General features: G+C 37.0%; 1 protein-coding gene across 14 annotated transcripts in view; it reads right to left on the reverse strand.

Moving 5' to 3' along the window:
- Window positions 1–501: 501 nt before the first annotated feature.
- LOC113640322 (muscleblind-like protein 1) overlaps window positions 502–27,832 on the reverse strand; it is a 117,717-nt gene continuing 90,386 nt past the window's right edge. For 3 of the 14 annotated variants that reach the window (XM_047806162.1, XM_047806163.1, XM_047806161.1), the window contains exons 4-12: window positions 22,944–23,144; window positions 12,976–13,215; window positions 11,351–11,404; window positions 10,435–10,585; window positions 7,431–7,466; window positions 6,755–6,846; window positions 6,339–6,409; window positions 4,713–4,780; window positions 502–4,528 (exon numbers count right to left, since the gene is read on the reverse strand). In XM_047806162.1, coding sequence (XP_047662118.1) covers window positions 4,771–4,780; window positions 6,339–6,409; window positions 6,755–6,846; window positions 7,431–7,466; window positions 10,435–10,585; window positions 11,351–11,404; window positions 12,976–13,215; window positions 22,944–23,144 — 855 coding nt within the window. In that variant the 3' untranslated portion in view covers window positions 502–4,528; window positions 4,713–4,770. The remainder of the gene's footprint in view (window positions 4,529–4,712; window positions 4,781–6,338; window positions 6,410–6,754; window positions 6,847–7,430; window positions 7,467–10,434; window positions 10,586–11,350; window positions 11,405–12,975; window positions 13,216–22,943; window positions 23,145–27,832) is intronic. The other 11 variants (XM_047806164.1, XM_027142760.2, XM_047806165.1 and 8 more) reach the window with 11 other exon arrangements.

Consider the following 27,832-nt stretch of genomic DNA (forward strand, 5'->3'; position numbering starts at 1 on the left):
AAAGCATGTGTTTGTGTAAAAGGATGTGTTTTTATTTTTTTTTGGCTGGCTTTTCACATCAAGGTGGTGCAATTCACTGACATCACATTTTCGCCCCACTCCCATGTTTGATGTTGACATTATCTAAATCCAGAGATTGGGGACTCGAGTCATATGACTTGTCTCGAGTCAGAGTTCTGCCAAATACTGTAAATGTAAATGAAAGTCGCAAATTTGAGACTTGAGACTTGCTTGACAAATATTAAAAACAGACTCGACTTGACTTTGACTTGACATTCATGACTTGAGACTTACATGTGACTTGCACATGTGTGACTTACTCCCACCTCTGTCTAAGTCGTATGACTTCATAATCTTCATAATTTGATTTATTTCACATCTGAGACACGCTCTCCTGATTGAATAATTAGTGAATCGCACGTTTTGTTTTCTGTTACATGGAAAAGTTGACTCCCCCCCCAAAAAAACCCCCAAAAAACAAAAACGAACAAAGAAAGACAGTTTGTTTGCAAATCCACTTTTATTTAAGTTCATTTATATATTTTCATTAGATTTTTTTTTCATAACAGCAAGAATGAAATCAAGCATTAAAAGCCACTTTTTAAGGTCTTTGTAATGTAGCATTCAGATCGAATAATGACCTGCCTTGATTTTTTTTTTTGTTGACCTTGTTAATAAACTGGAGTGGCAGAAAACTGCCCCTTTGTAAATATTAAATGAGTTTGAATCCTTCAATTGTGTATGGCTTAAGACTGTTGTGTCAGTATTGTGATAGCAGGCCATTATAAGTGCATGCTGAAATGAGGCTAAATTACAAAAACCCTTTTTTTTTCCTGAAAGCACTAAATAATAAAATTAGCCGAAACAAACTGCAGCTTTAGACAGAATACATTATTAATCACTACAAGCAGAAACAAACCATAAGTTGGAGATTACAACGTGTCATCAACTCAAATGTGCACCTGTAACCGATGAAAAAAAAAGATCTCGCGAGCCCACGGGTAATCCGGGGTCGAGCCACGAACGAGCAGGAAATGCGTAAGCACAATCAACTTTGGTAACACAGAATCCATTTGGCAACTCAACATGGACGCGAAACATTTCCTAATTTTACACCACAGGTACCCATACTTCAGAGTGCCAAAGAATTTCGGTTGTCGATCCATTATCTACTTAAAATACGACGTATGAAAAGAAAAATCTTACTTATAGCTATGATGTACAGTTGTTATCACTCCATAAGAGCTAAGACCTCGATGAGGAAATGCTCTCTAGGAATCTATTTTTTTTTGTTATCCACTTTTGTTTTTTTGTCCTTTTTTTTTTAGTCCGTTACATTAATATTACAAAGTATACTGTAAATAAGTTGTATAACATGGTTGTTTATTCAGTATTACTCAGTGAAGATTTTCTTGTGGTACTGTATATGTTACGTCCTTTAACATGCAATCGTCAGAAAAGAAACTAGAAAAATCTGGGTTGGATCTATTTCATTTTGAGATTAGGCCAGTGATTCCCAATCCCGCTCCCAAGTTCTACTCCTGCTCTGCATATTTTATTGTTTTCATTGCTCTAAGAGTTAAGACCAGATCCAAAAACTCAACTCATCACCTAAACCGATCCCTACTGAGTCAACGTGGGTGTGGAAGAGGATGAAAAACACTAAAATGTGCTTCAGGATCAGGATTAGGGTCGAGGAACCACCAGGTTGAGGCCACATGGCTTTTCACACAGGGCCTTGCTCTGGAGGACGAGGGTCACCTCCAACCTGAATGCTTTCTGGCAAGCTACAAGCCGCTGACAAAAAAAAAAGCAAAGCGACGTTATAATAATTTTTTTTTGCCCTTTTCGGAATTCTGTGTCACTTTTATGCGAGCAGCCTGACTTTCTGTATGTGTGTGTGTGTGTGTTGTTTTTTTTAATATCGTTAACAAAATTCCTCATATTTATAGACATTTTTTATTCAAAATAAGATCTCAATATTATACACGATTCTTTCTTTTTTGACTATGTACAGAAGTGCAAAAAAGTCGACTTTTGTCCTCTTCATCCCCGACGTTACCTGTGTGGCGTCACCTGAAAAGGATTCGCCTTTTTTTAAATTTTTTTTTTAAATTTTTTTTTTTTAAATCTGTTTAACACACACCCTCCGGACCTCACGTCCATCCGATCTGCCCCGTCACCATCACGTATGCAGCTTTTTTCCTTTAACAAGGCCTTACGTCTAGGGAGATTTTTTTTTAAAACGAATACAGTAGAAAACAACTTTTAACATCTAAGAACTATACTCATCTTTTTTTTCTCTGTCTCTCTCTAATTAGAATGACTAATTACAAACCAGAAGATCGTTAAAATATTATTCCGATATCAGCCGCGGTTCACACCACAGCAGCTATGCCTCTTGGCAACTATGTCCTCACCATAAGATATATTTATATAAAAGATGTTTGTTCGAAGATTTCAAACAAAACAAAAATGCTTCACTAAAAATAAAAATCGTATCGGTTTTACTCAGTATGCTAATATTCAATAATCAAAGAACCGGCACTACATAAGTTTAGAATTGTGAAATACTAAAAAAAAAAGAAAGAAAAAAAAAAGAAAGAAAAAAAAATTTAACAAACAGAAAAAAACAAAAACACCAATTATTTATAGTATTTCACACTCTACAAAAGTTAAACCTTACTTGACAAAAAGGAATACTAATTCAGTATTCTTGCTTAGTTCTACGACAGGATATTTAATTTTTTTTTCTGGACAAATATATAAGACGGATAAAATGCGACTCTGAATTAAAAAAAAATGTGAAAAAATTAAAATAAAAATAAAAATAGAAAAATAATAAAACAAAACAGACATATGGGAACATGCCTGAATGGTCTAAAAGGACTAAGGCGTTTACTATTGAACCCTACAATCATTAAAATTCTGCCCTTGGATGTAACGATGCATCGACGCTTATCACTACGCCAACACTGTGTACTTTTTTTTTTACCCAGCAGCCCTTTGTGTAACATCTCTGACCCCATCGTTCTCTCCCTCCCACACAGGGCCGAGGAGGAACCACAAAACAAAATAATAATAATAATAATAATAAAAAAAAAATAAAAAAAATAAAAAAATACACCCACATCCTCTGATCAGACATAAAAAATAAAACAGTGGACCTTAAACACAAGAGATAGGAAAACTATTAATACTCTTATTTTTCTTATTTTCGTTTCCCATTTACAGAATTACAACCCGTTCACGCTTAATTCTACACTTCGATAACCACAAATAAAACAAAAGTAAAAAATAAAATAAAATAAAATAAAATAAAAAATATCCTATAATCCTGCATGCTGCCCACCAGGAACGAGTCCTTGTTAGCTTGGAGTAAAGTCTTGTGAACTTAAAAATCGTAATAATTTTATATATAAATTAAACAAAAAACGAGAATAGAAATAAAGCTAAAAAAAAAATAAAAAAAATATTGAATTTTACAGAATGGACATTTTTGGCGATTGTTGTGTGTGTGTGTGTGTGTGTGTGTGTGTGTGTGTGTGTGTGTGTGTGTGTGTGTGTGTGTGTGTGTTGTTTTTTTTTGGAGATATTTGGGCTAGTAACAAAATAAACTAAAACAAAATACTGAAATCAAACAGAGACCCAGACAACACATTATAGACTTAAAGGCATTAATAATACAAACACGTAACACTCCTATAATAAGTCTATAGTATCTTTTTTTTTTTTTTTTTTTTAAATCTTTTGGATGCAAGTACTGTCTATGGCACTTGATGTGTAGTCGGCAACATGAAGATCGACGCTTCGATGTGCTTCGAAGAAAAGGAACACTGCTGTGTTTAAGATCTCGGACATTCAGTTGTCATTTTTGCGTATGTATGTGTGTGTGTGTGTGTGTGTGTGTGTGTGTGTGTGTGTGTGTGTGTGTGTGTCCTCCGTCCGCTTTATACAGTCAAGTCCTATAAAAGATCTGCTCACAAATGGAACACTGCATGCACGATATTTAGTCTTACATAACATTCTTTTGCAAGTTCCTTTTGACGTTATTCGAAACGAAACGTTTTCAAGGTGCACCGTGGTTTTTGTAAACCATAAAAAGAAACAACAAAATAAAATAAAACCCCGCCCACTGTCCCAGAAACAAAACACAACCAAAAAATTGTACCAATAGAAAACAATGACAGGAGACACCACCGTGCGTTTCCCGTCGCTGGAATGGTTCAGACATGCTTTGTACCATCCGCAGACGGAAAAAGGCAGACGGTGATGTTCTCTTCATCCGGCTACCAAAAAAAAAAAAAAAAAAAAAATCTGTATACCGAAAGAGTTTTTTTTTTTTCTTTCACTTTTCAACTATATCAAATTCTTAACAGTGTTGGAGTTAGCATGCGTGTTTCCGTCATTCCAGGAAATGGTGACATGATTTTTTATTATTTTTTTTCTTATCTTCTGTTGCTCTTGGTTGGTGTGTAAAGGTTGGATCCTAAAATGCAGACGGCACACGAGCACACGTGAACGTGATCTGAGAGAGAGAGAGAGAAAAAAAACAGAAACAAACAAGTGATTGGATTTGTGAAAGAAGAATGCTTTTTGGAGTGATTTTTCATGAAGTGGGTGTGTGCGTGTGTATGTATGTGTGTGTGTGTGTGTGTGTGTGTGTGTGTGTGTGTGTGTGTGTGTGTGTGTGTGTGTGTGTGTGAGCTTACTGTTGGAAGTCCTACATCTGAGTCACGTATTTGTGACTAGTCAGATGTTCTGCAGATATTACTGGAATCTAGATGCAGGGTGAAAAAATAAAAAGACAAATATTAATATATATATATATATATATATATATATATATATATATATATATATATATATATATATATATATATATATTTAAATATAGCTTTAAATCAACTTGTAATAAATGTGCATTTTTATATCAAAAGCGATTCATGGTGAAAATTAGGATTTGAAAATCACACCTTGAAAATGAAATCTTTTTGTACATTTCCTGATCTTTTGGCTTTATAGCTTTTTTCTGTATTAACTCACATACAAATGGCTTTGATCTTCATCAAACAGCATTCATTCATTCATTTTATTAAACTGTCTTCTTATGTTTCTATTGCATTTGGGGCAAGTCGTGGTTTACGGGGCAAGTCGTGGCCTAATGGTTAGAGAGTCTGACTCATAAGCCTAAATTTGTGGGTTCGAGTCTCGGGCCTGAGGTGCACTTGAGCAAGGCACCGAATCCCCCAACTGCTCCCCGGGCGCCGCAACATAAATGGCTGCCCACTGCTCTGGGTGTGTGTTCACTGCTGTGTGTGTGCACTTTGGATGGGTCAAATGCAGAGAACGAATTCTGAGTATGGGTCACCGTACTTAGCTGTATGTCATGTCATTTACAGCATTTGGCAGATGCTCTTATCCAGAGCAACTTACATGGCCTTGCTCAGGAGCCCATAAGTGACAGCTTGATGTCCCTGGGATCTGAACTCACAACCTTCCAATCAGTAGTCCAACACCTTAACCACTGAGCTACCACGTCCCCAGAAAGTCCCTATTGACTTTGTATTAGAACCTCGATATTTTTTTCCTTTACGTAAAAGCCAAATTCTATAAAACAATATTTATATTTTCTCCTTTTAGGATTATTGTTTGTTTTGATTGGTATTATAAGAAAAAAAAAAGAAAATATATATATATAAAACTTTGTTAAATTAAAATTAAATACCTTAAAATTAAGGTAAATTAAAAACAACATGCATTAATATAAAGCTGTGATAATTGATTTGCTTTGTAGCTAAAATACAGTCTAATCTGCTGTGATAGAAAATTAATCCAAAACTTCTGACCAATTTAAAGATTCACACTTAATTCACATTATTTTTTTAAATTTCAAACTTTATTTTGTTTTGGATTCTGTTTAACATTATATGATGTTATATATTATTATTACAAATATTTATGTCCTGAAGGAATTAATAATAAGCTTCTGAGTATTTAATTATGGATTCATAATGAGAAATATTTGTTCTTGCTTTATAAAGATTATGTTATATTATATTATATTATCTATTTTTGAAATAGATTTGTTTCTATATAGAATGTGTTCTACAAAAAAAAAAATTATTTTTTTTACCCAATTTGCTAATTTTCTGACGGATTCCCACCCAACAGCCAATCACATGACAGCTCCCAGGCTAACAAGTTTCCTCTGAGACAAGTGAAGCTGCCAATAACGCATGATTTCAGGCTGCTGCTCCCGATGCGTCACGGTGCAGCGTCACGCGCTCAGAGGAAAGAGCTGTCTGCCCTCTTCCACATACATTCCACAAACTCACTGATTAGTCAGAGCAGGGCCAAGTTTTTGAAATCTGATTACGATATCGAAGTCCCCAGGGCTTGCTCTGATCTGAATGTGAGTGAACAGGAAACACGTTACATGGAAGCTGTGGAGTAAACAGAGCATGAAACATGTTGTGTGTGTGGTGTTAATGATCGCGTTTACATGCCGGTTAGTAGGATGGAGGTCAGTACTGAGGCTACTGTACGAAGCAGGCGCTCTCACACACAACCATTGTCTCTCTCTCTCTATGTCTGTCTCACACACACACACACACACACACACACACACACACACACACACACACACACACACACACACACACACACACACACATACATACACACACTTCCACGTGGCACAGAGGCACTACAGCGCTAACAAGAGCAGAGGGAAAGCAGTAAAGGAGCAAACCTGATTGGCTGTGGCTGTTGCGAAGGGAACACTTGTGGCGGATGTGGTGGCTGCTGACACAGTGGCTGCCGAAGCACCGTGCATCATGGGAACTTTTTGGAGGGAAAACCAAATAACCAAAAATGAACAGCGGGATAGGACAGATGTGACATCCATTTAATTACTGTCAGTGAAGGTGAACGAGCACGGTACGAGATTTACGCAAAAAAAGTTCAAAGCCATGCCATAGGTGAGGTAAAAAACAAAAAAAAAGGGAACATTAGTCAGGCGTCATGCCATCATTGCAAGGAAGCAACATTACACTCAAGGATGAAGGCAATGAAATGAAACATACATGGATAATTTCGACAGGATTGAACAAGAATTGTTTAAAAATTGTTATGCGCCTTTTCTGGTTTCATGAATTCTATCAGCTAACCTCTTTACAGGTTTATAAAAAGAACACAGTCAAGAAATCTTCCAAGTGTTTGTCTTTTTTTTTTTTTTTTTTTCACTCTCAGTAAAATGTCAAGTAAATGTCTTGACTCAGGAGTTAATTAGCGTCACATTAAAACAGCGATATGAGTTCTCGGCCCTCCGATGCACTACATGTCACTAAATGGAGTGAGTGTGTAAGAACCGGGAAAAAAAATATAAAGACGCTTGAGGATAATCAAGTAAGAAAGCCGGCACCTACCAACACTCGCTGCGGGTGTCATGCACAATATTGAGCCTGCCCATCATGCATTGCAACAGGAATTGAAGTGGAAAGGCAGAAGGAGTGAAGCGGAGGAGAATCAACACAACCCATCACATCACGCGTGCCATTAGAACGGAAACAAAGAAAAAAAACACATAAGGAGAATAATGTTACAGGAACAGGAGAATAAAATACTTCACAAATCGTAATAATAAGTGATTGTTATAATGAGTGAACGAGTTATTTCATCATGACACATTCCATTAGGGCAAAATATTAGTATTATCATATACAGGATGGAAGTATGGAAGAAGCTACATGTGAGGATCGAGGTTTCTAAAATATTAAACATGAATTATTAATTGGGAATCATTTTATAACATAATTACATTTCTGCACAGACATACAGTGATTCCTCGCATTTTAAACTCCAAACTAATTCACATATAGCTCCAGCGACGCATCGCATCGTTTTCACGTCGCGCAAAGGCACTACGATGAAAAACTCTCCACACAACATGAAGCTACAGAGATGATTTTCACACAGATTTAACCATCGAATGAAAAACACGGACTAAAGGACAAACGGAAAACAGCTTGAAGTCATACGTGAATTAAAACAGTAGAAATATTTAAGTATTGTGGTGAAATGCAGGCTCAGGAAAAGGAATAAACCACTCGGGGGTTATGTTGTTACAGGAAAACAATCAAGTTACCGCAAATACAGTAAATAACGACACATTTATTATCCATTTAAAGCTACATTCAGTATCGTGAAGCATCCACAAAACAACTTATTGCTTACTTTACAACAGCTCTAGACACTCGAGTCAAAAGATTTATCCCAGACGTCACACAAAGGACATTATTCATAATAACACTCTCTGGTGTTTTTAACAGTTTATAATCACACCCTAAAGTGTCACCCAAATGAGGATGAGGTTCACTTTTGGGTCTGGTTCCTCTCAAGGTTTCTTCCTCTTCCATCTAAGGGGGTTTTTCCTCACTTCAGTCACCTCAGTCACCTCAGGCTTGTTCATTAGGGATAAATACAAACATGTTTAAATATAAGTCTAATATTAATCTTTAACTTTTTTCTTATCTTCTGTAAAGCTGCTTTGAGACGACGTCCATTGTTAAAAGTGCGATACAAATAAAATTCCATTGGATTTCGAATGTCTGAAAATAAATAAATAAATAAACAAATAAATAAATAAACAAACAAACCTTTTTTTTTTTGAAGGGAACGTGTCCAGATTTATTTTTAAGTCTTCCAAATTGCTCGAGTCTATTAAATTTTTCAAGACTTTTTAACTATCACATCTGCAGCAAGGTTTTTTTTCACGATGCTCCTGTATAATACGTCTGCTTTCTTCACACTTGAATATAAGGCAAAGAAAAAAGTTTTCTGTGTCTTTAGAAAAGGGATAATCCTGGATTAGTGACTGTAAGTATTTCTGAAGTGCCAGAGAGCCACAATTGGGCTCTTGAGCAAGTCTCTTAACCTTTAATTACTCGACTGTGAGCCTGCAATGAATTCCACTTGACTTGTAAATCAGATAAAAGTAAATAAATGTAAACTTTATACTAAATGTCCTTGGTATTTTTTATGTCAATAAATGAATAGAGTATTAAATGAATTCTTGATTCTGATTGGTCAGAATTTTGTAATATTAACGCACTGGGTCTAATACGTTATTGTTGCTATAGTAACAGCTCGACACTTTTACTTGCACTCCACATAATAATTGTTAATGTTGATGACTTTTTTATTAGTAGACGTTGATGTAAGGTTTATGCGCAGAGTGTTTGGCTGTACACGGTGTATGACACTTAGAGTTTCCCCACAGGAATGTCTTCATGAAAGAGGTTAAACTTTCATGTCTAAAACTTTTGAAACAATTTTTTCTCTTGTGAAAGAATTATAGTTTCATTTAATGTACGAAACAATGTGGAATTTACCGGTTTGCAGTTTGATGTAATTTTCTGGAGCGTCAGAGAGACAAGTTCCTGATCTCACTTCTGTTATACATTAGCTGGCATGAACACCATCACCAGCATCATGCACTGTCTGTCTCTCTCTCTGTCTGTATGTCTCTGGGTCTCTCTCTCTGTCTGTCTGTCTGTCTGTCTGTCTGTCTGTCTGTCTGTCTGTCTGTCTGTCTGTCTCACTCTCTGTCACTCACTCACTCTCTGTCTGTATGTCTTTGTGTCTCTCTGTCTGTCTGTCTGTCTGTCTGTCTGTCTGTTTGTTTGTCTCACTCTCTGTCACTCACTCACTCTCTGTCCGTATGTTTGTCTGTCTCTGTCTGTCTGTCAATCTATCCATTTCTCTCTGTCTCTTGTTCTCTCTCTCACTGTCTGCCTGTCTCTTGTTCTCTCTCTCTCTCTCTCTCTCTCTCTCTCTCTCTCTCTCTCTCTCTCTCTCTCTCTCTCTCTCTCTCTCTCTCTCTCTGTATGTTTCTCTGCTTCTCTCTCTCTCTCTCTCTCTCTCTTTATCTCTCTCTGTCTGTCTCTCATTTTCTGCCTGTCTATCTGTCTCTCTCACTCTCTCTGTATGTTTCTCTGCTTCTCTCTGTCTGCTTGTCTGCCTGCCTGTCTGTCTATCTGTCTGTCTGTCTGTCTGTCTCTCTCTCTCTCTCTCTCTCTCTCTCTCTCTCTCTCTCTATCCATTTCTCTCATTGTCTCTCTTTCACTAAACATCTTGAAAAAAAAACACAGCATAGCATTTTAAAACAAATAAAAACTGCAAGTGGTAAAATGCTGTGGAGTAAGAGGAATAAATCACTCTGGGTTGTGCAGTGATAATTAACTAATAATTAACTACAAGCTTAAAGTAGTAACTCCACTTCATCCACACATCAACATCACTAATGATTTCCTTACAACGACACACTGACAAGTGTTTTATTCCTTATAAAAGTCTTGATGTTGGCTCTCTGTAGTCTGAGCAGTCAGTAAATTGGTCTGAGAGGGAAGGTGAAAGGTGCAAGCAGTTTACCTGATGGTATAAAAGCCGCCTGTTGATGGAACTGCATGTTGGTCAGGGCCTGTTGGTACTGGAACATGCCAGTGTTAAACATGGCTGTGGCACCGTTGGCTTTTTCAAGTGCGGGTCTCTTTGGTAATGGAGGCAAAACAGGTGGAATCCCCTGAGGCACAGAGCATGAAGGTGGAGAGAGAGAGAGAGAGAAAAAAAAATGGACAATTACTTATGGGAGCAAATAAAAAGGCTCGTTCCACACAATGCAAATATATTATTATTTAAATAATACTACAATTAATTTAATTATGTGAAACGGGAATCGTGTTTAACGGTGGAGGCTTTGGAGCTTTCTTTCAATGTGTAAAACGAATAATAATAATAATAATAATAATAATAATAATAATAATAATAATAATAATAATAATAATAATAATAACAGCAATAATAATAATAATAATAATAATAATAATAATAATAATAAATGTAAACTGCACTGCTAGCTCCGAGATTAAATATAAGCGACGTTAATTGTTTCCGCACTAAGCCCCTAAGGTAAACATGCACATTAAAAAAAACATGCAAATTATTTACACTATTTAAAACTATAATTTAATTCTCTATTTACCATCTAAAAAATGTTCACACCTTGTTTTGTATCAGTAGAGGTGATGAACTGACTGCAGCTACCGAAATGTCGACCAAAAGACGTTTTTGTTTTTTTTTGTAACTGATTTACAGATTCTTACTGTATACTAATATTTGATATAATATTTGATAATTGTGCCAAATCTGATATTAGCTCAATTCAGTGCATTGGCACAATCAATTAATCACCTCTTTTTTATGACAGTTTTGTTTTTATGTTATAGTCCATAAAAAAGTTTCTATAACAGAGCTACATGCCAAGCTAAAAGGTGAAAGGACATAGTACCAGGTCAAAGGTTGCCTCGAGGGGTCGCTTCAGTGATTTGACAGCCGACTGAGTCTTAATTAGCAGGCAGCGAGCACATGATGGCAATGGGCCAATGGGGGTCAAGCGCATTAACATAAACAGCAAGCAGAGGTGCATCATGGGGCAGCAGTGCAGTTTGGGTAGGTGAGAAAAAAAACAACAAAAACAAAACAAAAGGAAAAAAAAAGAAATCACCAGAATGCAATATACAACAAACAACAAGACTAAAGCATGCACAGTAATGACAATTAGTTACTGAAAGGACTAAAATGTCATGTGCCAAGGGTTACTGCGCTAAAGAAACATCAGAACAGCGAGTCTTTAAAGCCTTAAATTTATTTACACAGATAAATGATTTTAATTTCTTTCTGTAAACTGATTCAAATATATAAAGTGCTATGCTGCTGAAGACAAAGAGAGAAAGAAGAAAAAAGGGAAAAAAAAAAACTTAGGAAATACAGCAAGGTCCAAAAGTCTCAGTCCACTACAGAAACCGTGTGTTATTTCATCATCAAGTCCAATGACAGGTTTATGTTCTTTTTTGTCCCCAAACACATCGTCGTTTCCCCAATCATCGTCTCTATAGTGACAGCTTACGCATGGACTGGTGTGGTGGATATTCTACATAAACTGAAGAGAAACTGAGGAAAATTCATTCATTCATTCATTCATTCATTCATTCATTCATTTTCTACCGCTTATCCGAACTACCTCGGGTCACGGGGAGCCTGTGCCTATCTCAGGCGTCATCGGGCATCGAGGCAGGATACACCCTGGACGGAGTGCCAACCCATCACAGGGCACACACACACTCTCTCATTCACTCACACACTCACACACTATGGACAATTTTCCAGAGATGCCAATCAACCTACCATGCATGTCTTTGGACCGGGGGAGGAAACCGGAGTACCCGGAGGAAACCCCCGAGGCACGGGGAGAACATGCAAACTCCACACACACAAGGCGAGGCGGGAATCAAACCCCCAACCCTGGAGGTGTGAGGCAAACATGCTAAACACTAAACCACTGTGCACCCCCTACTGAGGAAAATAGCATTTCTAATTGATAGAATGTAAGAAAATTTGCCATTTCACAAATTTAAATGACTAAACCTCAATCAGCAGGTTTCGGTTTATTTAAAAAGAGAGACAGGAGAAGCGAGGAATGTTTACAGCTGCTATACTGTAAGTGACAACAAGAAATTCATCCTCATTTTGTTTTTACATACTTTATGTGTAGTGATATCAGGATGCTTGAAAAATAACACTTGTTTTAGATCTGATGAGATAAAAACGATTCTTGTTAGTGGATTCAGACTTTTGGACCTGCTGTCCATCGAAGGTGTTTCCATTGCTACATTTCAGTCTGCAGTTATAACAGTTATAATACAGTTATAACAAGTGACATATGCACAGGGTTAAGCGAAGACACCAGTTTTTCTACTTTAGCACAGACTGCATTACCGTCACCATAGTTCAGGCATTATTGCTGTTTGCTGAGGTTACATGTTTAAGAAATAGGGAAGAGGAGGAGCAGAGCCTGAGATGGTGCTAAAGGAGCAGGTAGGATGTGGGTACAACAGGGGACTGGCACCGACCTACCATGGCAGCGGCGGCGGCCGCCTGGTTGACTTGGTGCTGCGCGGCCTTAATCTTGGCCTGCAGGTGCGCCGGAGGGTGGAAGTACTTGCACTTGTCGCGCGAGCAGCGGCCCTTGATGTAGTCCATGCACACGGTCACTGTGTTGTCGTTGGTGTCGATCATGGCGCTGTCAGATGGGTGAGCAAAACGGCAATCGTTCTCACCTCGCGTGCAGTTCCCTCTCTGGTACTCCCGGCAAACCTAAGGGTCCATCAAAGACAGAGAGAGAGAAAGAGTGAGAGAGAGAGAACAGAGAGTGAGAGAGAACAGAGAGAGAACAAAAGATCGAGACAGAAAGAGAATAGAGAGAAGGTGAAAAGACAAACAGAGCAAGAGTGAGAACAGAGGGTGTGAGAGTGATTGATAAATCATAAACAAAGTAATAGAGAGAGAAACAGTAAGAAAGACAATAAAAATGCGATAGAGACAGAATGAAAGATTCGCGCATAAGAGAGAGACCGAGAGAAACACATAAGGCGTAAAGATCACAAACAGAGAATATTTAGAATAATGGCTGCAGTTTGGTTTCATTTTAAACCATGTTTTGTCTAAAACAGAGACGGTTTTGTTCTGCTCACTTTGAACAAGTCTCTGTTTGTTTATTTCCACTGATTTCCAGTCAAAACTCTCGTTAGTGTGTTATTACATGCCAGCTGGACCCAATGATCATCTCCTCATCTGTGTAATGTGTTTATAAACATTCATAAATCCTTCTAATGACAGATGCACAGAAGAGATGGAGGAACTACATAACACATACATTCTTCACTTCTTCAATTCACAGGTAGGTCAACAAGATCTAAACAAACTTAAAATCTGGAAATGGCTTTTGTTCATTGGTGGTGATGAGAACCTTTTACTAACCACTGACAAGCAGATAATTATTCACATCAAAGTTTTTTTTTTTTAATTAGTAAAAATTGGCAAGTGCAGTTTACACTAGAACTAAAGTCGAGGGATTATTATTGTAGATGATGATGATGATGATGATGATAATAATAATAATAATAACAACAACATTTTAAACAACAACAGCACTAATACAAACAACAATATCAACAATAACAACAATAATAATATTATAAAGAACAACAGCACTAATACTAATATCAACAATAACAATATCATTGTAAAAAACAACAGCACTCATACTAACAACAATACCATCAACAATAACAACAATAACATTGTAAAGAACAACACCAATAATACTAACAACAATATCTTCAATAACAACAACAACAATAATTATATCATAAAGAACAACAGCACTTATACTAACGATATCAACAGCAACAACACCAACAATAACATTGTAAAAAAACAACAGCATTGATACTAACAACAATATCATCAACAATAACAACAAAAATAATATCATAAAGAACAACAGTGCTTACACTAACAATATCAACAACAACAACAACAACAACAATATCATAAAGAACAACAGCGCTAATACTAATAACAAGATTATCGACAGCGACAACGTTGCAAAGAACAACAGCAGTAATACTAACAACAACTATATCATCATCATCATCATCATCATCATCATCATCAACAACAACATCAACAACAATAATAACACTGTAAGGAACAACAATACTATTAACAATATCAACAACAGCAACATTGTAAAGAACAACATCACTAATACTAACAACAACATCATTATCATTATCATCATCATCATCATCATCATCATCATCAACAACAACAACAACAACAACAACGACAACAACATTGTAAAGAACAACAGCAGTAATATTAACAACAACATCATTATCATCATCATCATCATCATCATCATCATCATCAACAACAACAACAACAACGACAACAACATTGTAAAGAACAACAGCATTAATACTACCTGCTGTACTAACATCATCATCATCATCATCATCATCATCATCATCATCATAATCATCATCATCATCATCAACAACAACATCATAAAGAACAACAGCATTAACAACAAAAATATCACCATCAACATCAACAACAATATTAACACTGTAAGGAACAACAATACTAATATTAACAATATCAACAACAGCAACATTGTAAAGAACAACAGCACTAATACTAACAACAACATCATTATCATTATCATCATCAACATCATCATCATCATCATCAACAACAACAACATCATAAAGAACAACAGCATTAACAACAAAAATATCACCATCAACATCAACAACAATATTAACACTGTAAGGAACAACAATACTAATATTAACAATATCAACAACAACAACAACAACAACATTGTAAAGAACGACATCATTATCATCATCATTAACAACATCAACACTAATAACATCATAAAGAAAAACAGCACTAACAACAAAAATATCATCACCATCGACAACAACAATAATATTAATTCATAATCATTTTATTCTGCTGTAAAAGGATTCTTGAGCTCTAAATGTAAAGATCACTGTGCGACACTGATTCCCGGCTTGTTTTCTCTTTACACTGCCGTCTCGAATCTCCTTAGCTCGGCGCTTTAACACCATTTCACACCTTCAGACATGTTAATGAGTGTGAGATTGTTATAGATATCAGATATGCTACACACAGACGTATATACTGAGAAATTTTCACATTACTTTTAAATCCTGGGTTTTTACGAAGCCCTGTGGATTCACTGCACAAATAAAATAAACCTCAGAACAAATGGGTCAAAACGTAAAAACCTTAAAATGAAAATGGATTCAAATTATTATTCCATATTCGGTAAATGTTTAAAAGGACTAAACCTGCTTAACCTTGTGCTATTGTGTAAACCTCTTTTCACTTCGATCTCCCCATCAAAACACCATCTGACTGGTCATTTTGATGCTTCACCACTAGGGTGCAGACACCACATATGAAGTGTTTGGTGTTTTACGCAGCAAGGATTCGCTCCTGTGAGCATCAGCTTTACCTGAAAGACGTTATCTAGACAAATCCCCATAAATCACATCCACAGACACATTTGCACATCGGCTATGTTCAGAATCACTAAACACACACACACACACACACACACACACACACACACACACACACACACACACACACACACACACACACAGTCTGGATGAGTCTTACAGGTGGATCCAGAAAAACACAAAGGTTTAACCTTAAAGTTTTTCTTATTGTTTCCAAAATTGTAATTAATTTTTAGTACTACTACTACTACTACTACTACTACTACTACTACTACTACTACTAATATGCTTATGCATTTTTGACTGCATAACACACACATACACACATACACACACACAAACCTTTCATGACAACTGACATAAATATCCATAAACATCTTGTTTTCGGTCACGTGATAAATTGAAATTTTGGAGCTATGTGCTATTTTCTTCTGTCACAGTGACGTAATGGCGTCGGTGTGACAAAATATTAAACATTTAAACCTCAGTCAGGGAAACAAATACAGTATTACAGTATTGTGTCATATAGAGTATTTCCCCATATTTGTAGAGATCAACTTTTGACAAATTTACATCACGAATATGAACACAGACGAATGCATATTCTGTCTGTTTCTTAGCTAACTAACTTACTAAAGAAAGAAAGAAGGAAACAAAGTGATGATGAGGATCAGATTGCACATATCTCATTACATCGCAATTTCACATGTCATAGGACTTCATCCACATCATTCGACTTGGACACCCGAGCTACAAGTCATCTGTGAAAGTGAGTCAGCTTTCGAAAGTATCACGACACGTGATATTACACTTACGTAGGTGTTTTATTCCTCTTATACCACAGCAAATGTTTTTTTTTTTTTTTTTACTTGTTAAAGAATGACAGGTACTTTTTATCTGTTTATATTTACGTATAACGTCCATGCATCCAAAAATGCGACATGAACGTCTCTTACTCAAGCGTGTCGATTCTTAGATGTATTTTATTTGCACGTTAGCTGCAAAAATAAACCGTACTAATCCGACATGCTAATCAAAACACGATTAGTGGTCTGTGTTAACGACCCGAGTGATAAACGACACAAAACATGGAGGGCGACTTTACAACAACCAGAGACAACAGACAAAGACAGGGTTCATAGGTCAAAGGTGTAGTTTATATCCGATCGTTCAGGCTGTATTTCATGTGTACCACTTAACAAGCAAGGCATCAAAAATTGCTAAGGTTAAACTGTTCATGTTGGCACCTCGGCTATTAGGATGTTTGTCGCATGCTGGAGAAATGAAAACCGTAGGATATGTTGATCTGTAACCATCCCGACACTCGGCAGGTTCGATTTATAAACGACGTCATTGTTTGAATGATGGCCGACAGAAAGCTAATGAAATCTGCCGGGCAATCGCAACGCTCTCAAGCTCAGGCTGCTTTTTAAAGAGACGGAGGCAGCCTTGTTGTCAGGCAGACACTGTGAGGAGGGAAGTGGAGGGAGGGGGGGATACGGTAAGAGAGGAAGAGAGAGAAAGGGAAAGAGGGAGAGAGGGAGAGGGAGACAGCACCACTGAAAGAGAAGAAGATAAAAACAATGGAGAGGGTCAGAAGGTTTTCGAAAGTGTTACAGAACTGGGTGGATGGAGGAAGAAAGAAATCAGAGAGCAGAAGAAAAAAAATGTGTTTTTGTCTCTATGGAGATGTGGCATTCTGGATGAAGACTCCTGTTCTCTTCACTTTTAGCATACTGTTGGCAAACAGCTTTGTCTCCAGCACTAAAGCTCACAGAGAGTGATGGGCGAGACGGAGAGAGCAACTCAGGAGCATTTTACAGTCTTACAGTCTCTCTGTTTCTTCTACCTCACTGTCTGGGTGTTATAAGAAGATGACGAGCGAATGGATTCAGAGTGAAATCGCCGGACTGCAATTGTATCGCAAATGTAATTCGATCTTAATCACGTACTCGAGTAAAACAGGTGCCGTCCCATCCGTGTACCTAAAGGGATCTTTACATTACTCCTCTGAAAAAGTATTAAAAGGAACTAGAAGTTTACATGAAATAAAAGAAAATAAATGAATAAAATAGAAATATTTCTATAAATGCATGCTATAGATTACGGTACAATAACGCTAAAATGAAATCTATTTTTAAAAACTCCAAATTAAAATTCTTTTTAATCCAGAATAAGATTTTCAAATTCATTTAAATACATTTCATTAAATAACGAGTAAAGATGAATGAATAATTTATATTTTGCCATTTTATCTCTTTTACTTTACTTTACTGACTCCCATTAAAAGTAGGCAAAAATAAACAAATAAATAAATAAATACATATATTATATATAAATAAATTATATAAAAATATAATTTGAAACAATAGTTTCAATAGATTTGAAAAAAAAAAAAAGCAAGAACAAAAACATTTTTCTACTTTTTGCAGGTTAAAAGTTTGAGCTTATGTTAATATCCGTGAGATAGAATTGTCATATTGAAGCTTGATTTTTATTTATTTAATTGTTTCATTTATTCATTTGATTTAATTTAATTTAACAAATACATTTTTCGACTTTTTGCAGGTTAAAAGCTTGAGTTTATGTTCAAATCGGTGAGTAGAATTGTCATATTGAAGCTTGATTTTTATTTATTTAATTGTTTCATTTATTCATTTCATTTATTAAATACTTTTCATTTTTCCTTATTTTTTTCCCACTCTTCTACTGTCAAATTCCCTTTGATACTAAGTTGCTGATGTAGACTTGCACACCTGCGTAATCACTCGCACGTGTGCGGAATCATTTCTTCCGTCTCCTTTATCAAAAGATAAAACATTAAAATTCCGATGTCCTTATTTTTCAAATTCGCTTAGCAGCGTTTTTCTACAACTATCTGACAGAAGCAGCTTTAACAGCCAAACACAATAAAACATAATTTCATACTTGAAATGAGCAAAAAATATCTCAGACTAATAAGCGTAAGCATCTTAATTAATTTCTAATAATCTCGTTACTTTAACAAATTACATTGACTTGTATATTCGAGACATTATGCTAGGAGTCACAAACCTATAAGATAAGAATAGTTTTTTTTTTTCATGGTAGATGTAAATCGGTTTAAGCACAGAGATGAAATAATATCCCATGATGTTTGAAAGGTGTTCTTAATAGCGTCAGAGACAAGGAGATTACTTGAGCTCTATCAAAGCCACAGTAGAAGCAATATTGACTTGCTGTTTTGAGAAGGGAAGATAATTTAAAAAACATCGCTGCAATATTCGAGTGACACGCTGGCAGCTAAAATAGCTTCCCTTTTCCTATTATTTTACTAAAGTCCTTATTGAATCTGGTTTCCTTGTTGACTTCGAGAGCACTCAGAGACACATCTGAATCGCTGCGAAGTCCCGTTTGGATGCTATTTCTTTTCGCAAATGATTATACTCTGGCAGTGGGAGATTCCAAATGCTGTCTTCTTCATAAACTCAGGAGAATTAGCAAATGTTTAACTTCATAAAGGCTTAGCAGGCTTGATTAGCGCTGTCTTGGTTGTATTTTTTTGTCCCATCGACCCCACATTCAAGCTCCTTACGAGCACATTGGTAATTCTTTTTCTAGTCAGCGGAGACTTGTATAGCTTTTTAGCACTAATTAGCATGCTCTAATCCACATATTCTCGCCCACTTCCCGACGGTATCGTTTGCCATTTCGCTGACAGAGATGTCCTCTCTGTGCATGAATTATGCACCGGATTGACTCGCTGTCCAATTAATAATTATGGGCAAACAGCAGTGGGTGGAATTAGTGACGCGTTTCTGATTTATCTACATGACGACTGTTCAAAGAATAACAAGCTGTTTTCCAGCGTTTCGTAACCGCAAAAAAGCGTCAGCCATCACGTCAGGATCTGACGGCGAAATCCATGTATCATCCTTGCTCCGTTTGCTCGAGTATACTTAATGAAGAATTTATGTTAATGAAATATGAACAGTCCAACGAAAGAACGCCGTAATACATAATTAAAGCGAACAAACCGGAACTGCTGAACAATACTTCGGAGGCCTTTGATATTTGTTTTTCTTTTTTTTTTCCCCGTCTCTATTACAGATGATAAGTGTTAGTTGAATGGGTGAGGTGTTTTGTCAAAGAAAGCATGATGCTTGGAGGAACACTTTAGATAACCAAGAGGCAGCGTCGAAACAGTACGCCCGATGCCTTTAATTACATATCTCCAGCTACAGCTGCTAATAAACAAGAAGAGCAAAAAGAGTCATGTAACTATGAGTCATGGAAATAATCTTGATTTGCCTAGTGGGCCTTATTTTCACACTGGTAATGACTATGGTTTTAATTGACACTTTGAAAGCTGTTTTTTTATTTTTTAAGTTTTTTATTATTATTATTTTATCAGTTATACCGAAATCGAGCGCAAATAGACAACTTTTTTTTTTTTTAACTATTTTATATCTGTACTTTGAGACTCTCAATAAACTGAACTATAAAAAAAAATGCAATAACATGTTACATGCTCTAGTCATCTGCGAAATAAAGATAGAAGATCATTAAAAAGAAAATATGGACCATATGTTCTTACTTGCCATCCTGCTCAGTTTTATATCAAGGTTTCACTTCCTGCTTTTAACCACAAAATGTGAAGTTCTTAGGCATGTGACAAATGTGAATACTTATGCAAGGTGCTGTAAGTGAGATTATATGTTTTACATATTAACATTCATGTTGACAATACAAACAATCCTTTAGGACTCACATTTATGGACCTGGACTTAAACAAAACATCACTAGAGCAACTCGTTGTCGTAATCATAGGCTAAATTTAATAATATGTTATTATTATATTGGTAAATTAAAAAAAAACAAAACGTACTATACACACTACCTGTACAACAGACTAAACGTGTCTCACCACGTTATCGTTATCGACTCGGTAGAACTGTTATTCGACCACTAAAAACAGACTCACAAATAACCTGCCTGATCTGTCTCAACTTCAACCCTTAAACACAAACAATCTATATGAAATGACTAACAGCATAGGCGCTATCTTCACTAGCACATTAGGTTCATAGCCTAATTTAGAACCAGTTCTTTCTGATTCGACCGCCAAAGCACCGGCGACGAACCAGGAAAAGGGGTTCTCAAGTAGCACCAAAACATTGCTGGTCTAGACTTAAGAACCGCTTGCGTCAGGAGCTGTGGGCGGGGCTACTGTTAGCGCCTTTGATAATGTACCTTAAGTATACTAATGTTTAATACACTTTTACTTTACTGCGATTTGATACATTATCAGCACACATGATAGTAGGTAGCTACACGCTAAGGCTAATTTTTTTTCTGTTAACGATAAAATAACGTTATGTACTTTATCGATTACAACCTCCGTTTATACAGATTACACGGAGCCGCACGTACACGTTTTATTCGCCGCGTTTGGATGTATGTTCGCAAAGCCATGAGCATTAACAGTAAAGCAACATCCGCCATTGTTGTTGTGTTTGTGTTTGCCGCTGCTGCGCTAACGTCGCTGGGACACGTGACACGTATACAGTGACGTCACACTCGGCGCTGTGATGCTCTCTAGCCGGTGGAAAGGCAAACCGGTTCTTAGAAGGTTCTCCAGTGGAACCAACTTTGAACCAGCACCAGCACTAGCTCTGAACCAGCACCTGGTTCTTTCCGGTGGAAAAGAGGCATTAGTGCTGCATTCGACACTATAGATCACAACATTCTCCTAGATTGCTTACAAAATTACACAGGTATTCAGGGACAGGCTTTAAATCGGTTTAGATCCTACCTGCCTGATCGATACCATTTTGTAGAATTAAATGGTGAATCCTTCAGTTTATTGCCAGTTAATTATGGAGTCCCTCAAGGATCAGTTCTAGGACCTCTGCCTATCTCAATATACATGCTTCCCTTAAGAAACATCATAAGGAGGCATGGGATTAGTTTCCACTGTTATGCTGACAATACCCAGTTATATATCTCATCAAAACCAGATGAAATACCTAAATTGTCTAAATTAAAGATCGGATGACTTGTAATTTTCTGTTGTTAAACTTATTGGTCCAAAAACCAGTAAACAGAAGCTCTCACACTTCAACTCCCATTTAGAAGGCTGTACTGTAACTTCTAACTCAACAGTGAAAGACCTGGGTTTTATTTTAGACAGCAAACCATATCGCCCATATTACAAAAACAGTCCTCTTCCACCTATTAGAAATATTGCTAAGCTTGAAAACATCTTATCTTTTTTCTGATGCTGAGAAGCTAGTTCATGCATTCATGACCTCCAGACTGGATTATTGTAATGCATTACTAGGTGGTTGTCCTGCATCTTTAATAAATAGGCTACAGTTAGTCCAAAATGCAGCTGCCAGAGTTTTTACCAGGACAAGAAATTATGATTTTTGATCATCTCTACACTGGAAATCTGGAAAAAAAAGTGTCACTTGTGGGAGGGTTTGGTTATAAAAAATACCTTTACCTCTGAATATCTCTCCGATTATCAAAAATGCTACGAATAATGCATATTCTGTCCATCACAGGTCAGAGGGGTAAAAAGTGTATTTAGTCGGAAGTCGTCCAACACCGTGATTCACTCTTGGGATTGTGCTCTCAGGACCTAAACGTTCAACTTGGGTTTCATCTGATTAAAGAACGTTTCAACATGTAAAATTTTTTTTCTCTAAACTAAAAAAAGAGGATTTCATAAGACTTTGGGTTTTTGGCTTAGTAAATAAAAACCATCTCCGGGAAATGAGAAAAACTCTACAGCACTAGGATCTGTAGGAGATCTTAAGCCCCGATATTGTTTTAGAAGTTTTGTCTCAGTATCAAACTCTGCGATGTTGTTCTGTAAGTTATCGTGCAGAGTTGAAATGGTTCCGATTTTGTATCTAGACTCAAACTGAAACTCTTGGCAAATATACTGCGTCTTTGCTTTAGCTTTCCTGAGAGAAATATCGAGACTGTACTGACCTCCAGCCGATCTGTCCTCATAAGCTTCTGGGCGGCGGCGGCAGCTGCAGCGGGCACAGGGACGTTAGGAGTGCTGGTCATTAGTACAGGTGCGCTGGGCATGATCTCATTGGGCACCAGGCCTGGAGACACGGGACCCAGATACGGGTTAACCAGTGCTGTGGCGTTGGTGGCCAGGCTGGGCGTGACGGAAAACATGGGCTGCAGTGGAACACAAGATGTCCTGAGATTAGCATAGATATTGAGAACATCCTGATCTGGCTACATCATTTCTATATTAATTCTATTATTGAGTTGTGATTCGAACTTAACTTACACAAATAACTACACAATCGTGTATAATAGTACTAATAATAATGGCTGTTAGTTCCAGTGTAGTACTGTACTATAGGTAAAGTAAAAAATAATGACATTAAAGTGAAAAAAATATATATATATTTGAAAAAACATTTTAAAGACAAATAAAAAAGAATTGCTATATGCATAAAATGTATTGAATGCCAGGTACTGTGTATTAATTACAGCATACATATGCTACCATTGGAATGAAATTGGTGGTGGGTGTCATAGTCTGAAAAATAAAGCAGACGGTCTGTGAACAGAATGTTCAGATTTTAAGTGCATATGTTAATTTATTTTAAAAAAATGTTCAGGTTCAGTGTTTTCTTAAGCAATGAGTATCGACTTACAACATTTTTATATATATTTATTTACTAAAGTCATCAAAACATTTCCTATAACTGAATTCTACTGAATATAATAGATTGTTCATGTCATGTGTCATATGTCATGTGGTAATGAAAACTAACTCGGAAAACAGACTCAAACTATAGTATATTATTATTTTTACAGGAATGCACGCCTTGACATCTTCCATATAACCATATCTATTTATTGCTCTGTACTACTTTATCTATTGCTTTGTGAAAACCTCTGCTGTGTTTTTGGGTCGGGGTTTTTCCAAAGATTTTAAAAGATTTCAGAAAGTTGGTCCAAACATTAAATTCGCAAGTTTAATCCACAATAAATCCAGACTCTGTTGGCTTTTAGTGTTTTTTCTGCTGTTGATGACCTTACACAGAATTTTAGTGGTTGATGATATCACCTTCAAATTTTAGATGGTTATGAACAAACACTTGAAGTGTCTCAGAAAGGAGAAATGGGTTTGATATCAACATCTACTTTAAAGGTACAAACATTCATTCATTCATTTTCTACCGCTTATCCGAACTACTGTACCTCGGGGAGCCTGTGTCTATCTCAGGCGTCATCGGGCATCGAGGCAGGATACACCCTGGACGGAGTGCCAACCCATCACAGGGCACACACACACTCTCATTCACTCACACACTCACACACTACAGACAATTTTCCAGAGATGCCAATCAACCTAACATGCATGTCTTTGGACCGGGGGAGGAAACTGGAGTACCCGGAGGAAACCCCCGAGGCACAGGGAGAACATGCAAACTCCACACACACAAGGCGGAGGCGGGAATCGAACCCCCAACCCTGGAGGTGTGAGGCGGACGTGCTAACCACTAAGCCACCGTGCCCCCCAAGGTACAAATATTTGTGGTTAAAAAAACTTTTAAAAAAACAATTTTTTTTCTTGAATTCTCAATAAATATATTGCCCCATGTTAAAAGTCAAGATAAAAACTAGAAATCCATAAACCCAAACACTAATACTATCCCTAAAGCCTAACCCTAAACCCTAACCCTAAACCTTAACCCTAAATCCTAACCCTAATCCTTTTCTCTTTTTGTAAAAGTGTTGTAAAATGTAGTTTTGCAAAACTACAAATTACTTATACACTAATCCCTCGCCACTTCGCGGTTCAAGTTTCGCGGCCTCAGTGCACCGCCGATTTTTCAAAAATATTCATCGAAAAATTAAAATAAAAACGGTTTCCCAGGATGCCAGACAAAGAGAGAAACTCTCTTAGAGGCTTTGTACATACCCACGGGCACTCAGACAAGGCACATGATTGGTTCCCGGCCCGAGATCTGAGCTGATTGGCTGCGCATCATCGCATCCTCTCCCAGCTTCTTCCCTTGTTGTATCTCGCCACTCTCGTTCACTCTGTTAATTGTGTCTCGTGTATCGTGTTCGAAAATTAACTTTTCGTTAAGCCCTTACGATGCCTCCTAAGCACCATGCCCCTGCGAAAGATTCCTCTAGTGAGCCCAAGAGGAAGAGGAAGATGATGACCATCAGTGAAAAGGTCAAACTTAGGGCCAATCCTACTTCGCGGATTTTCACCTATCGAGAGGGGTTCCGGTCCCCATTAACCGCGATAAACAAGGGATCGCTGTAGTTACAACAAAAACAGGCACATATTCCATGACACTAGCCAATCATGGGCATTTATGAGCTCATGTATGTGAGAAATGGCAGATTGTTCATACTTGTTCCTGTGAGTGTATTTTGTAGATATCGTATGATAAGCGAGAGATACAGTACCTATTGACTATGAATAAATTAGAAAAAATTTAGGGAATTTAATTAATATAATGAATGAATTTTATTCAAAGAACAAAAACATAGTACAAGGGAACCACAGCTCAGAAATAACTTGACAAGACAAAGGTACAAGCTAATCAAGAAACAAGCCACGAAGGCAGAATCTGTGACTTAAAGTGTTTATAAGGACCGTATTGTCGGATAATCTTACACGCCGATACGTGAAGGACGTTAAAACACAGAAAACACAGGAACACATTTCTGTGATGTAACCAGTTTGACCTTCGCTAATAAGTTGCCATGGTGCTTTAGCTTGTATTCCATGTTTATGTTTATGTAATCTCAGCATTAGCACTTTTCACAGCAGGAGTGCATAAGGTAATAAAATGTTATTTATGTTTCACTAACGCACTTGAATATCTCTGTCATTAACCAGCGTCGCTGTCAGAGAGCTCATGTTAAGGTCTACAGTACGTGGAAGTGAAATGATGCTCTGTAATCCAGGACATCTTTGAGATTGAGGGCATAAACTGGGTCTAATTAGATAACCCGATCTAGGAGCATGAAAATAAATCCAGCATGACCACGTCAAAGACGTCCCCTGAGGACCCGGGTGTCACTGCAGCGTCCCAGAGGAAGACTCTTAACCTTTGTGTGTTTATACACCATTTTGAATTAAGGTTTCCTGCCAAATGATAAATAGCAGGAGAAAAAAAAGTGGGAAAGTGAAGCTGATCTTTATCTCTTCTGTCTTTGTGTTTAGGTTCTCTCTTTATGAGCTTCTTCACCGCTACACTGTATTCTCTTCCTTTTTCATGCCACCTGTCTCTGTCTCCGTCTATCTACCTCACCCTTTCTTCTTTCACTCTGTCTGGTGAAAAGAAAAAGATCCTGAGCTCTGTCTCCTGGAAGATCTGTCGTTCTTTCTTTCCTGCTGTCTCTCCTCACTCTTTTATCGCCTCCTTTCATGTGATAAGAACCAATAAAGCCTGGGATTCCTTTCAAGATTCTTTTGGCCCTAGACGGAGATCGAGAGACGCCTTAAACCAACAGTGTCACTGGACACACGCTGTTTACTTACACTCGATTACTGAATCTGTTTCTGTGGAAAAGCTTTCCAGTGTTCTTGGCAGAGAAAGGATGATAGATAGTGAATATTTTTTTCACATTTTTTTTTTTTTACAAGGAAAGCAAAAGTGCCAGCACTCTGTAACAGTCATTGTGTTTTGCACAGGACGTTTTCCCAGCCCAGGAAAATCTTACGCTGGAGTTAATGCTTCCGGAAAATTCCAGTAAAATGACAAGCTGTATTATTAGTGAGCGAGGAAGGGAGGTATACAGTAAGGAGATGCTGGTGAGGGAATGGCGATAAGTGAGTGACAACAGGAGATAACTTCAGCAAATCGCTGTATTATACATCATATAATTAACCAAGTAACCTAGTGAACCAGAGTTAACGTATTCAATGATAGAGACTTAAGCACTTCTGTACGTCGCTCTGGATAAAGACGTCTGCCAAATGCTGTAAATGTAAATGTAAATGTAAATGTAATTATCGCTCTATATTGGCCCCTAGTGGAACAACAGAGTTTTAGCACTTTTTTCTAAATCTTTATTTTAATTACGCTGTAATTATATACAACAGCTAAAATTTTATAATTCTACATATCAAAAGCAAAATAAACACCACCATAGCGTATTTAAGACATAGAAATGTTCTCCTGGTGTAGAGGATAAAGCTAGATGCAGAATTACTAACGGTAAACAAGTACGTCACTTCGATCTCCATTCATCTCTGATTTGTTTCCGTAGCAAGATTTAGATAACTAGTTAAGAGAAAGCATTTTTTATCATTAAACAAAAAAAACCCCAAGCAAACAGGTAAAGCAATATTTTGGAAGAACCACAACAACTACCATAGAAAAATATTGTATATGTTATCTTTGTAAACTGATGATCAACAGTTTAAAACCTCATGAGAACTCATTAAAAAAACAAACAAAAAAAAAGACATTAGAGCAAAGGCACTCTTGGCCATTCTTATAAAAGAGTAAGTGTTTATTGTGTTACAAATGGGCTTTCAAATAGTCGATTAGCCTAGCAGGCCGCTAACAATGCTAGCGATGTTAACACCATAAGCCTAAAAACTCTTGAGGTCTCATTATGAAGTAAAACAGGACAGTAAGGGATTTGGTATCAGGTGGATTTTGTGTTCATAGAGTTATAACTTGGCTTTCAAGCAGCTGTGAAGTTTAATAAATCTTCCTTGATAATAACGCTAACTCGAGTCGAACTCTACGAGCCAAGGTAGGTTCTGAAGGTGGAGCTTTGTGTAAACGGATGAGGATGGATTAAAAAAAGTTTTAAAAAATCGGTACACTGTTGTTTAATTCATCTACTTAACTGATCTTATCTTAGCGAAT

The sequence above is a fragment of the Tachysurus fulvidraco genome, chromosome 22 (assembly GCF_022655615.1).
Source record: "Tachysurus fulvidraco isolate hzauxx_2018 chromosome 22, HZAU_PFXX_2.0, whole genome shotgun sequence".
NCBI classification, from domain to species: domain Eukaryota; kingdom Metazoa; phylum Chordata; class Actinopteri; order Siluriformes; family Bagridae; genus Tachysurus; species Tachysurus fulvidraco.